This window comes from Harpegnathos saltator, unplaced genomic scaffold (assembly GCF_003227715.2).
Source record: "Harpegnathos saltator strain DR-91 unplaced genomic scaffold, Hsal_v8.6 scaffold38, whole genome shotgun sequence".
NCBI classification, from domain to species: Eukaryota; Metazoa; Arthropoda; class Insecta; order Hymenoptera; family Formicidae; genus Harpegnathos; species Harpegnathos saltator.
This window is the reverse complement of record NW_020230183.1, coordinates 2,132,002-2,146,024: the sequence shown is the minus strand read 5'-3', so window position 1 is coordinate 2,146,024 and position 14,023 is coordinate 2,132,002. Positions and strand designations below refer to the sequence as shown.

Genomic DNA, 14,023 nt, shown 5'->3' with positions numbered 1-14,023 from the left:
CGACATGTCCACCACATGTACTTTCGACGAGCGATATTGAGGACGGTGTCCTACTAGCGGGCGCCCGCGCCTACCCGGCTCTCGGATCACGGTTTCGGATGGATCGTTGAACCCGCGAGGAGGAAGGTGAGACACTTCACAAAAAAGAATTTCTACGAGAAGTGTGTCACCGTGGCGTGGCGGCGGCGTGTACGTGTGTATGTGTGTGTGAGTGACGTAGCGGCGAGTGAAATGAGGAAGGTAAGTGGGAGCGGGCCAGAGAGATCGGGCCAGAGAGGAAAAGAGCGAGAGGAGAGCGGAGGAGAGAGAGAGAGAGAGAGAGAGAGAGAGAGGAGGAGAGAGAGAGCGAGAGCAAAGTAACGAAGGCGCAAGGAAGAAGGGGGGTGGAGAGAGAGGCGGTTTCGAACTTGGAGTTCTTGAAGATTCCGCTCATGGTCGGCGATTTACCTTGAGACGATAGAGCCGCCTGTCCTGCCCTGCCCTGCCTTCCCTCCTCCCCCCCCCGCCCCGCCCCCGTCGAAGCAGACCTTTCATAACGGACCCCTTTCAGAATACGGCGTGTGCGTCAGGCTGAATGAGCGCCGCTCGATACGCCGCGGCCGGGACGGGATTTCGGATATCGGGCGCGCGTTAATCACGTTAGTCGATTGGCCTGAGCGATGGCTTCCGGCGCCTCGAGCGGCCGCTGCGATCTGCAATTCCGGCGCGTCTTCGTATCCCGCGAGCGATTGCGTCGGCGTTGCGATTGTTTAGAAAGCCCGCGCGCGGGCGAGCGTGGAACAAACGCTCTTCTTTCTCCCGCGCTTCTCTCGCTCAGAGAGCGGAACGACTCGCGAGCGAGCGGGGTGGTTTCCATGAAACTTCCTTCGAGATCGTCGATAAGCGAGATCTCGCAGTCGCTCGTCGCCGCCGAGATATCCGAGCGGAACTCGGAATAAACGGTCTTTGACGAATCGTTGTCTCGATAACACTTTTCGTGTCGCACGACGACTCGCCGATAATTTGTTGCGTCGACACATCGTTACGAAAACGCCACTTTGATGTTTTCCAAGCGCCCTCCTAAGAGCGCCATCCGAGAAGACCGACCGACAAAGATATTCAAGGCGTGTTCGAGAGACACACGTGAAGTCGATGCTGAGCCAACGTTCCTTTTTCTAGCGGCTACTGACATTCCGATCAGGAGATTCCTCGAGGGAATCCAACTTGCCGGAGGCTCACCTGTTCAGCGGTGATAATCGCTGTAACCGTCGGCGATGATATTTTTAAACCGTTAAACATTTTCTCTTTAGGATGTTTTCGTTACTTTCTATTATTAGGATGGCTGAATTTTTACCCATAATTTACTTATTTATTCTTTTTGATAAATATTTGGCAAAAATGTGCAGCAATGTGTAAAATAGTTCAAAATCATATACAATTTTTTTAAAGGGAAAATAATAATCTCTCACTGTAAAAAAAAAAACTTTAATTTGAGCATAAGTGATCTAAGATATTTATGAACATAAATCCTTCCCTTAAAAAAGAAATATACATTAATTATTACTCTGGTTCATGTAATTAATCTTACTTTTATCCAATAAAAAATATCAAAGGCTGAATTTTCAGACGTCCTAGTGTTTAAGGATCAATGAAGCTCGAACAGATTCGGTATCGGTAATGCGAGGGGATGTGAAAGAGCGTTCGCGAAATCGCGGATAATGTTCTGGCGATGGAGCGCATCAGTAATAGATTCATTCTTGGCAACGGAGCGGCGAGTTTTCCATAAGATAATAGTAAACTGGCCAAGCGATCGCGATATCGCCTGCGATATCCTGCGAATGGATGACATGAACAAATTATAGGCGAAAGAGGCGAACGAGGCGAATGGCGATAATGTCGACGACCTGGTGGAGACCTGGTGGCTGCTGATAATGAGCGGCTGATAATACTGCGAAATGTCTTCCGATACGCCGCGGGCGCATCGCCGAGCAAGCTTCTCGTACTTTCTTGTGGTTTCTTCAATATTAGCGATAACTTCCAATCGAGCCTATGGTGCGATTCTTTACCTCGTTATTGTTGTTAACGACAGTTTCGTTATCGTTGCGCAGCTTTTCTACGGTATACAAAAGCTGCGCAACGATAACGAAACTGTCGTTAACTCCAATAACGAGTTAAAGAATCGCACCACTGGGATGGTGATGTTCGGTTTGGGAATGCTAACATCTCCTGAAAGAATTTTCTATGTCGCGATAATCGACTCGCTCGATCCGATGGCTTCGTAGCAGACAATTTGTAAATAATAAATGTCGTAGTCGACGCTTCACATTCTCATCGGCTTCTTTCTTCGTGATCGAAAATCTTCTAGCTCTCGATCGCTCGGCGCACGCTGCCTCATTTCGCGCAACAGGCGAGCTCATTCGCTCAATGATCGTTTAGTCAGGACCAACACCATACAGTACTTGATTATGATCGAGACGTCGGTAACGTTGAGCGTCCATGTTGGACTACTGTTGTCGCTTCTTTTAGCAAGATCAAAAAAAAATTCACACGGGTGAAATCTCGCTCATGGTGGCCTTTAAGTCCTTTTAACCCTTTAACGCCTATTCTGATAACTATAGTTACCAGAAACGCATTTAAGAATCCATAACTTAGTCAAAAAAGGAGATATTTTCGTTTTCTTTGCACCACTAAAGGTGAAGGTAAAGGTGAATTCTTCTTCTAAAAAATGGTATATAGATTGTATGTAGATTCGGTTTAGTCTGTTTTTAGCTCAGTTTTAATGATAACATGTTTCGTCAAATTCCAAGTAGGCATAGTTAGCATTGTTACTGACATCCAGAAGTGCACTGTAAATGAATAGATTGGTATCTGTTATAATTTTATACATTTGGAAGCTTTCTCAGATGCAAAATGTGAAATTAAAGGAATACAGAAATTCAAAATGGCGGATCCAAGATGGTGGACACGAAAATCAAGAAATCGAGCTATTTTCGTGAAACCTGGTGACCTACAGTTTTTTACGCGGCGAAAAATGAAGGGACGATTGACAATCTAAATGGTGATCTATAAGATATTCTTCTGAAATAGTAAGCTTGACGCTCTGAATGATAAACTTCACTCACAAATATAGTAAAATTTCAGCTTAAAAATGTCAAGCTGACTATCAGAATTATGTCGTATAGATTACCCTTCATTTTCCTCCATACAGGTTACTCATCTCGTACATGCTTTTAGGATCCAAGTCATATTTACCAGAAAACAAAAAAACGAACGATAAAATGAAAACCAATATAAAATTCCGACATTTTTTTGGTTATCACTACTCATAATCCCAGTTCAAGAAAACTCAAATTTTATTCTTGAAACACTTATAAAAAAGTCGGGCGTTAAAACGTGTCGAGACTAATATCCAGATGAACTAAACAACGCGATTGAAGACAACGAGGAACACGCAAAGGAAGCTTCCACAAGCGGCGACATCGCGTGTACGATTTCGTCCGCGCGAAAAGCAGCGGAGACATTCTCGATGCAATTAGCGCCGCTCAATGCAAAAGTCGCTCGCGGAAATCCGACATTTCCGGGTCCGCCGCGGAAAGTCCGACGCGCGCCATTTCCGCGATGGAACGTCATTCCGCCGGCTGGGAACGCGACAGCATGTCTCGCGGAGGCGCACGGCGAACGTAGCGTTTCCTCGCAATTATGTTGATACCGTCATAATTGCGACTTTTCCGCGAGCGACATTGAATATTGATTGCGCCGTCGACGGTCGCCGCGCTATTAATTAATGAAACCCTCATTTTGAGCAGCAGCGCGCGCGGATGCCGCGCGTTCACTCGTGACAGTGCCTCGCGATAGTCATTGTCGCCGCGCGCGACATCGCCCGCCTTCCTCGAGACGCGTCCTCCCGTTTGCGTGTCCTCGCGCTGCAAGTCGCCGTCGAGGCGTGCGCCGCCGAATTCGAGACGCGCGAGGACGTGAAGGAGAGAGACTCCGGCGAGACGACCGTCTCGAGCCTCGATCGCTCGCTCCAATTATTTCCCCGTGGGAGCGAGACGGACTGCGAAGAAGAGAGAGAGAGAGAGAGAGAGAGAGAGAGAGAGAGGGAGAGAGAGAGAGAAAGGAATCTACTCGCGCGAAGGACACTCGCCGCGGCAAGTCCTGCGAGTCGTTATCGCCGCTGCCAGAATACACCCCGCCCCCTCTCGATCTCGCGTCTCTTATCGCATAAACACGCAGACGATAGCCTCGGCCTTGTAGACGCGGAGATGCATTGTTTCTCATTGTAGCGGCTGCGGGGATGCGGATACTCAGCCTGAACTTCTCGCTGTACGCCGCCAGCGGCATGTGGCGGCCGATCGAGTGGTCCTCCGTCGGCTCCACCTTGCTGTACAGCGTGTACAGCGTCTTCATGGTATACCTGATGATCTTTCTGCTGCTGACTCAGTTTCTCGACATCGTCCTGGTGGTCGACAACGTGAAGGACTTCACCACGAACTCTTTGCTATTCGTCTCGGTGGTGAGCGCGATCTGCAAGATCGTCACCGCGCTCACCGGCCGCGACCGCATCATCAGTCTGATCGAGGTACTGCAACGGCCACCGTGCAAGCTCGTCGACCAGGAGGAAATGGATATTCAGGCGAGGTTCGATCGTTCGATCAGGTTGGTATGTCGTTGTCCGAGTCCTCGTCGTGATGCCCTTCTCTCTCTCTCTCTCTCTCTCTCTCTCTCTCCCGTCTTCGATGTCGACCAGTCGTCATGCGAGCTCGACACGTGTGTTTGGGACTGTACGCAGATCGCACTCCTTATCTTACTTGTTTCTCGCGACGAGTTCCGCCATCGGGGCCTTGATGGGAGCGGTGCTCGCCATCCTGCAAGGCCAATTACCCCTGAGAGTGTGGGTGCCTTACGATTACAGCTCGCCCCTCTCATTCTGGCTCACATCCATTCAGCTGCTGCTGGCCGTGGTCTTCGGCACGATCGTCAACATCTCCACCGAGACCTTGGTGTACGGGCTCTGCTTGCAGACGTGCGCGCAACTTGAGATCCTGACGCACCGTCTGCAGAAGGTGATGCTCCCGGCCGAAAGCCCAGGAGCTCGCGAGAGGCCCGACGATGTGTGGTCCAACGGGGCGAGCAGATTGTCCAGACACATCTGCCATCACCTGTGTATAATCAGGTTCGTCCTGCAAGCGGCTGCTGGGGTTATTTGACGCACCGCCGAAGCCGTCAGCTTGCGTTCGATGGCGCATCGCCATCGGGTGCACTTGAGACTCTGACACGACTTACGATTAGGGTTTCCGATCTCAGCCACGATTTATGTTCCCGAGACGTTTCTGAAGCCAGTCCCCGTGAAGTTGTGCATATATACCAGCGAAAAATAAAGAAAATAAAGATATTTATGGAAATATATGATCAAAATATCCTAAATAGCAAAAATGTTCATTATTTTATTAAAGCAATGAGAATCGAAGGGAAATAAAATTTGTAAATTTTAAAACGAAAGAATTAAGGTAAAAAGATAACTCCTACCATCCTACTGACAAATGAGATCTTTCGTCAAATTAACAAAATAACTTTTAATAAACAAGATATTTCTATATTTGTTATGTATAGACTCGGAAAAATGTACAGTAAAATTACAATTCACATCAAAGTTATCATTAAACAAGTCCCGTGAAAAAATAAAGTTTTTATGAATAAAGTATAAAAATGGATAAAAATTAAAAAATAAGAAAACTTTTATAATAAAAAATAGAGGTCGATTCTCACTTTTTTTTGGGAAAGCGATCTTTGAAATAATAATTAACTCATCTAAAGACCGTATCACACTAGCGACTCGCGACTGCGGCTGCGGCTGCGATTGCGATTGCGATTCTTCCTCGACCAATCAGAAAGCAGCGATTCGCGGCTGCGACCCATGATTGTCCTTTGGACGGCTTTCTGATTGGTCGAGGAAGAATCGCAATCGCAATCGCAAGCGCAGCCGCAGTCGCGAGTCGCTAGTGTGATACGGTCTTAAAGCGCCGTCCCCAAGTCTCTCGGCTTCTGATTACATAATTGTTATACAGGTACTAAATTTTGCAGTCCCGAGATTCCGGAATTTGCGATGTTGAATCCCGAGGATTTTCGGGAGCGTAAATTTGCTTGGAGATCCTACTTACGACACACGGCACGCGCCGACGCACAATAGTTCGAACGGTGAAAAACGCGAAAAATAATCAAATTTTCGACTTTGTTCTAAAACTTCGAAATTTTTACGTTATGTTCTTCCACTAATAAGCTATCAGCTAAACTACACGCCCTTTTCCAAGGACTTATTTAAAAAGTTTTATTGGACATAAAGTATTTAACATTTTACGACTGAGTTAAGTGCTCAATTTTACTACTGAAATTCGAACCTTTTAAAATTTGATATCTTTTTTTATTATTGAAATGTAGTAACGCGGTTTATAAATGTTTATAAGTACATCTCAATGTATAAAATTACATGTTTGAAACACATCAATTATTATTAAATGCATTACAACATTATACATAACAAGAGTACTTAAAACTTGAACAATTTTCGAATTAAATTTTCCATACGAAATGAACGAACGCTTAAGAACGAAAAAAGTTATTATAAATATTTAATATAATGTTCAAAGAAAATAAGTAACTTCAATTTGGCTGCAGTTACTTGCAACTTTTTAAGTAACAACAATTTTTCGATGCCGACGCGCGCTAATATCGCGTTGTTATATGCCTATTTCGGTACACAAAATCCTTATTCACGGATCCGGTGATTAAGTATTTTATTCTTCCCATAGGAGAACTCTCTGAAGAACCTCAAGAAGCTGAAAATAAACATATTAGATATTATCGCGAACATCTTACAAGAAAATATTCTTATATAAAAACAAATGAAGATTTATTTCGTAGGTTAATACTTAGTTCGGATCCATATTTAAGTTCACGCAGCCATATAAAACAATATAAGAAATCTTCGCTAAATTTTGAAGTTTTAAAATTAATTAATATATCTTCAAATGAAATAAAAGAATTAAAAGAAGAATCTGAGTCCTCACATGAAACTTCAAGAGTTCAGAAGAAGATAATTAGTAAAAAACATATTTTTTAATAAAAAATGATAAAAAAAATAATGAAACGTTAAAAAGATAAAAATAATCTAGTTATTATGATAATAGTAATAGCAATATATCTGACATGTTGTAGTTCAGTTAAATATGCGGTATTATTTTTAAAAAGAATTATAATTTTTCAAGTTAATGCGTTTAACTTCCCTACTTTTATATGTAATAAATGATAAAGTATTAATAGATTTACAATATTTATCGAATAAATATTTTTTTTCGCAAATTTTGTGTTTCGAATTACTGTGCGACGTTTGCAGGTACGCCGAGTCGCTCAACGAGATCTACAATTACGTGTTCTTTACCCAGTTCTTCGCCAGTATACTGGTGTTGTGCTCGAGTCTGTACCACTTGTCTTCTCACCTGACATTCGAGGACGTCGCGACCATGGTCGTTTACACGTTCTGCATGTTCGTGCAGATTCTCGTCTACTGCTGGGCCGGGAACGAAGTCATGCTTAAGGTAGAGCATCTTGGAGAAGCCCGAGGCGAGGTCCTGGTCAGGATCCCATGAGCTTTAACCGCTCTTTGATCTGCGCAGAGTATAGACCTGAGCGACGCGATATACCAAATGGACTGGATACTGATGACGATCAGCGAGCAGAAGGAGCTGCTGATGATTATGAGGCGCAGCACGAGACCTATCAAGTTCACCAGCAGCTTCCTGGTGACGTTGTCCTTGAACTCGTACGGCAATGTCAGTATCGAAATGTTCAGTCTCTCGTCTGCAACATTGCTCTCTGAGCGCCTTAGCGACCTCGACTAAACTTTCTCGCTCTCTGTTTTCTCTGTCTCTTTGCAGCTACTGAAGGCATCCTACTCCGCATTCAACGTTCTGCAGCAATCTTGAGCAACGTTCATATGCTCTCGCGATCCGTGTACACAACAACTCGTTACGAATAAATCATTCATCATGTAGAACCGAACATCTCTCCTTACGTAGCTTCGAACATCCGCGATCGGTCTTGAAGAGAGAGACTCACAAGTAAACCTACCCCACAAGTGTCCCATTCCGATTTTGATGAAATTTTGCATGCGTATAGAACATCGAAAAATATTAGATACGTATTTTTTTATATCGGCCCATAAAGCGTTTTAAGGGTGGAAATTACCATTAAAATGTCAATTTTTTCGCTTTCTTGTCCTGTACGTAAATACTCAATGTCAAGAAATGTTTGAGAAAATAATGTTTCCAGAGGAATACATCAACTGTTTTAATGTTACCAAATCCGAATTCACCAGAAAATTTGAGACTTTCAAAATGGCGGGTCAATATTTGAAGAATATCAAATTTTTCAAAAGTTCGTGTACATTTATTAATTTCTCATGAGTCATGTATCTCAAGATCTTCAGAATTAAAAACTGTAATACATAATCAAATTTAAAAAACTATATTTAATAATATATACTTCACATATATACTCATTAGCCGAATAGGTCCACATATCTTCATTATTTGGGCAAAGCATCCGTCTCATTTACTCATTATCATCAGCCTAGAGAGGCCACATACAAGATCATACACCAATTTCAAAAATTGATGGAGAAATGTCTTCAAATTTTCATCCGCCATGATGAATCCGACATTTTGAGTTTCAAAGTCTGATTCTAGATTTGCTTCTTACTCTGAAGACCTTGAGATATGTAAATCGCAGAAAATTAACAAATGTATGCCAATTACAACAGAATCATGATATTCTTCAAATATCGATCCGCCATATTGAATCCACCATTTTGACAGTCTCAAATTTTTTGGTGAATTCGGATTTGGTAACATAAAAGCAACTGATGTGTTTCTCCGGAAACATTATTTTCTCAAACATTTTGTGATATTGAGCATCTATATATAGGACAAGAAAGCGAAAAAATTGACATTTTAGAGGTGGTTTCTACCCTAAAAACGCTTCATGAGCCGATATAAAAAAATACGTGTCTAATATTTTTCGATGCTCTATACGTATGCAAGATTTCATCAAAATCGGGGTGGGACACTTGGTTAGGTTTACCTGTCAGTAACGAAGGAAAGAGATAAGTATGGAATTCAAGTGCGACCAACATTCGATTCAGCTTAAGTTGCCCTCGACCTCTCTCGGCACCCTGATTTTTATCGCTTAATTTGGCACACTGGACCTGTAAGAGTGACTTTTGTGTGATGCATTCTTGTCTAAAGTATCTTTTAACGTTTGTTCAAATCTTTATTTAAATATCTATCAGCTGCTTAACGTATCTATTAATTTGTTCAAAAGGGACAATTAAGAAACCAATTCTACACAGAAGGAAGTACAAAATTCTGTACACTTTCGGGAAAGAATTCCATCTCTCTGCGCGTAATCATTCGAGATTCGGCAAATATTATGCGAGATCGTTCCTCGCTTTCCTCGCTTGAACCAATTTGATTCACGGGTGTCAAATTCAGAGTTCAGACACAACTGAACGCAACATTTTATGCTTGAGATCGATTCGACGACTAAGAGGAATGAATATTGTTTTCTAATGGAGTCAACGCCTACTGACGAGAAGACACTCCGACGGCCCGGAAATCTATACGTGTGTATGTGTGTGCGTGTTTGTCCAGTCTTCCCGTGTTGCTCCTCCTCTTTCTACATTGTATAGTCAATCAATAAGAGCCGCGCCTCATGGGATATACAATCTTACGATAAGTCGCAGCGCGACGACACACGAGAGAATGAAATTTTTATTCGCTGGGAACGTGACATGTCCGAGGGCGAAGAGAAGGCCAGCGTCCCTCAATCGTAGCCGGTACATCGCAACCACTGTATAATTACGTGGTGGTCGCATAATAAGTGGTATGAAAATAAAAAAAAAGAAACAACACGCGAGGGAGCGAGAATGAAAGAGGAAAGTAACATGCACTGCAATGGGCGGTAGTAAACGGCTAATAAGCGACTGCGCATCATTAATGAATTAATGAGACGCAAAGCTGAAAAATGCAAGCAACGCACGTCCGTACAGTTTTTTACGACACGCGAGCCGCTATATTTCGATCGGGACTCGCTTATCCCCGCGACAGTAGAGCATTCCTTCTCCTCGGCGTCTTGACACTCCTTCGTGGTGTCATTGGACCAAGATGTGAGTAGTGATACCTCGAAGAGGAGATCAGAATGAGTGCGCGGAGAGTGTCGAAAGTAGTCTTATCGAATCTAATCTACGCCTTGTTCCCGTTTACCAAGTTGCCCACGTCAGTCAGCAATCGTACGAAGAAATCGAAGTAAGAAAGCACGCGAAGCACTGAAACTTCTCAACGAAGATGCACGCGACTGTCAGCCCGGACGAACGAAACTCGCCGCTCGAGGAGTAAATGCGGAGTTCATGTCGTCCTGCTGAACGCGAATGTCCCTCGTGGCACGCAGCAGTTCGTGAAACGAATCTCGCCACAAGTCGGCGGTTGTAAGCAGCCGAGGTTAAGAAGATGCAGATGTTTTCGTTGAATTTTCTCATGTACAGTCTCAGCGGCATATGGCGGCCCATCAGCTGGTCGTCCAACTGCGCTAAGCTGCTCTACAGCGCGTTCACGGTCTTCGCGGTAGTCCCGTTGTACTTCTTTTTGCTGACCCAATTCATGGATATAATTCTCGTCGTCGATAACATAGACGATTTCACGAATAATTCCCTGGTTCTGGTAGGCATGATTTCCGTCTGTTGCAAAGCCACGGTTATCGTGCTTCGTCGGAAAGAAATTATCGGTTTGGTGGAGATGTTGCTGACGGAGCCGTGTAAGCCTCGCGACGAAGACGAACTGGCCATACAGGCGAGATTCGACAAGTTCATCCGGTAGGTACTACTAACCTCCGTGTGACTAATTTCCACGTCGAGTGCCACCGTCGACATTAGCTCGTCGATATTACCGCGTCTCTTCAGGCCACGTGCAAAGTCATTTAATCAAAGTTGTCTATTTAGGAAGTACAGCTTGACTGATAAGACGAACTAAGAGATGTACATGTCTCGAATTATCTTCTTCCACTGTATAATAATATTAGTATTTCAATCGGTTCAAAAAGTCAAGCTATTGAACAATCGGCGTGGTCAGGGCGTTTTCGCAATTTCATGTCTAGATTCGAAACGAATGACTTGCGCTCGTCACCTCTCTGTTTTCTTCTCACAGTCCGTGGAAAATAATCTCAGGTTTTTTTTATTCGCAGGTCCTGCTCAATAATATACATGCTCATGGCGATGAGCTCTATAGCGAGTGACATGTTAAGATCGGTGCTGAGCATCACACAGGATCAAATACCTCACAGAGTGTGGGTGCCTTACGACTTGAATAAAAGGTCGTTGTTTCTTATTACATCGATCCATCAGATCGTCACTCTGTTCTTCGCCACTTTCATGAACGTCGGCACGGAGACCTTGGTGTTTGGCTTCATCTTGCAAACATGCGCCCAGCTGGACATCCTCACGAGCCGCCTCAACAAGATCGTCGATCGCGGAGCGGTCGGCTATCGAATGAATCGGCCGCTTGCCTTGTCAAAGAACCAGCAGACGGTGATCTCGGAACATATACACCACCACCTCATAATTTACAAGTTAGTCACGCATCCGCTTCGCTTCGCGAGAATTCGCATCCGACTTTATCCTCAGGCTTTATCGTGTTCGCTGCGCATTGCAGGTACGCCAAGATGGTGAACCGCGTGTTCAACCAGCTGCTGTTCGTCCAGTTTTTCGGCAGTATAATAGTGTTGTGCACGAGTGTGTATTACATATCGATGAACATCACGGAACCTGAGGCTATGGGTATCGTAGCGTACACAATCTGCATGTTCGCGCAAATCTTTATTTATTGCTGGGCCGGAAACGAAGTTATCCTCAAGGTACAAGTTCGCCGGTGTATCCCTTATTCTAGACGCGCGACTAGAGTCTATTAGAGGCTGCATTAGATGGGGTCACTGCTGAAAGAGAATACATTGGTCATAGAGAAAATGTAAAAAAGAAATGCCATCAAAATTTCAAGGAGCCGAAAAAGGTCATTAGCGAGGCCACGGCGTCCTCAATTACGCGGGGCAAATTTATCATATATATATTTTTACCGGCTCATTGCAACATCTTAACCCGACGATCATGGAAATCAGAAGGTTATATTTCGCGGTAGACGTCCGGAATGCGAGTCCCCAGAATTTTTGCGACCTCATTTCACAATCTGTCACGCTGAAAAGCCGATCGAGTGGAGAGCGACATCATCTTATCGATCTTTCTTCGTCTCTTCTCATGTTCTGTTGCGTCTAGAGCACGAACTTGGCAGAAGTGGTCTACCACGTGGACTGGTCCCCATTGCCGGTCAGCAAGCGCAAGGATTTGCTGATGATCATGATGCGTAGCACGGTCCCCATCAAGTTTACCAGCAGCTTCATGATAACCTTGTCGCTCCAGTCTTACGGCAACGTTAGTACTAACTCACTCGATAGTCGATACTCGAGCGCTGTGCCGCGCCATTTTCTCGCAAGAAGCAATCGTTCACATTCTAATTTCGCTTCCAGATCTTGAAAATGTCGTATTCGGCATTTAACGTGCTACAACAATCCTAAGATGTTCACCGAGCGATGCGAGTCTTTTGTGTCTTGGCGACGATAGTGAACTAATAGTTTAGCAATTTACAAAAATTTGTCGGATCGTTTTCGATGACTTTGTCAGCTGAAAAAATCGGCTCGAGCCTGAAAAGTGGCAGAAACTGCTGGATGGCAGATTTATATACCCTTAAAGGTTACCATAAGTGAAATTTCACTCCGTACGAATTCTGTTGTAATCTTGTTGAAAAAGATTTATAACCGTTGCAAACAATAATTTCTCTTCTCTAATACTTATCTGATACTAATACTCAATCTATAGTATAATCAATAATCAATACTCAATCTATAATCATTAATCAATACTCAGTCTATAATCGGTAATCAATACTCAATCTATATGATCAATAATCAATAATCTAACACTCAATAATAATAAAACATTTAATTCAGTATCACTTTGACTTGTTTGATTTCTAAAATATAAAATAATATAAAAATATTGACTTGTTTGATTTTTAAAATATTAAAATATATACTGGTGCGAAATTTCACCCTTGATTTTCTTTGATGATAGCTTTTAAGGGTTGAACACGTCATGCACTGCCTCCTTATTATCAACAAAGAAACAAAAATGCTTGGCTGTGCAATGAGTAATTACGGATCTTTCAGGTGCAGTGAAAAGATTGTATTCTTATGTCGTTATAATGTTGATGAGGCAATACATGCGAAGTATGGGGAGCGAATATACCCAGAAGAGAGAACAGAACATACATTGCTTCAGAATTATACTTATATCATAATTACCATAAAGTTATACATTAACAAAATTATAATCCAACACTATAACATTATAACGCGAATACACAATCACATGACACAATCGAATACAATGAAAAGTTAAGGAAAGCTGCGCTGGTTGTTCGCAGCGGAATTACAAACGCTTAGACTAAACGCGATTCTCAACGTCAAGTCCAAATTCGAATTTGCACTGACATCAAAAGAAGCGCCGCTAAAAACCCGACAAACTTTTGCGTACCCCTAACACGTTCAGAATAATAACACTACTTTCATATAATAAATAGTTATATAAAAGATAGTCAGTGATATGTTACGTTAAGAGAGACTATATAAACACTAGAGAGTGAAAGACAGAGAAAGATAGAGGAGGGAGCGAAAGCAAGGAGGAGAACATGGTTTTTAATATACAACTTGTGCGAAACTTATCCGTGTGTGCGTTCCCGAACTGATTCCCCCTGCAAGAATACGTCGAAGCTCAGCTACGAAGCCGCAATTTTATTTTACCGTACATCATGCTTGCCCTCCTCATCCCCCGCTTTGCCCTCGCTTGTAGCTTGGGCGATTAAGTTCGGTCGTCGCGGCCGAAGTACCG

General features: G+C 43.4%; 1 protein-coding gene across 1 annotated transcript; it reads left to right on the top strand.

The window, feature by feature from the left end:
• The first annotated feature begins 3,889 nt into the window (after positions 1-3,889).
• LOC105187357 (odorant receptor Or1) lies at positions 3,890-13,132 on the top strand. The gene is made up of 10 exons (XM_025300680.1): positions 3,890-4,638; positions 4,772-5,155; positions 7,373-7,574; positions 7,653-7,808; positions 7,914-7,959; positions 10,528-10,903; positions 11,272-11,655; positions 11,739-11,940; positions 12,353-12,508; positions 12,604-13,132. Exons 1-10 carry the CDS (start codon positions 4,277-4,279, stop codon positions 12,649-12,651), a joined length of 2,316 nt encoding a protein of 771 aa, XP_025156465.1. The 5' UTR covers positions 3,890-4,276; the 3' UTR covers positions 12,652-13,132.
• Positions 13,133-14,023: the final 891 nt, after the last annotated feature.

What these genes read in the sequence shown, in the direction of transcription:
- LOC105187357 (XM_025300680.1), top strand. Translation starts at nt 4,277, where the DNA reads ATGCGGATACTCAGCCTGAACTTCTCGCTGTACGCCGCCAGCGGCATG. An exon ending in GGAACGAAGTCATGCTTAAG is followed by an intron (nt 7,575 to 7,652) that starts GTAGAGCATCTT and finishes TGATCTGCGCAG; the next exon opens with AGTATAGACCTGAGCGACGC. An exon ending in CCTTGAACTCGTACGGCAAT is followed by an intron (nt 7,809 to 7,913) that starts GTCAGTATCGAA and finishes GTCTCTTTGCAG; the next exon opens with CTACTGAAGGCATCCTACTC.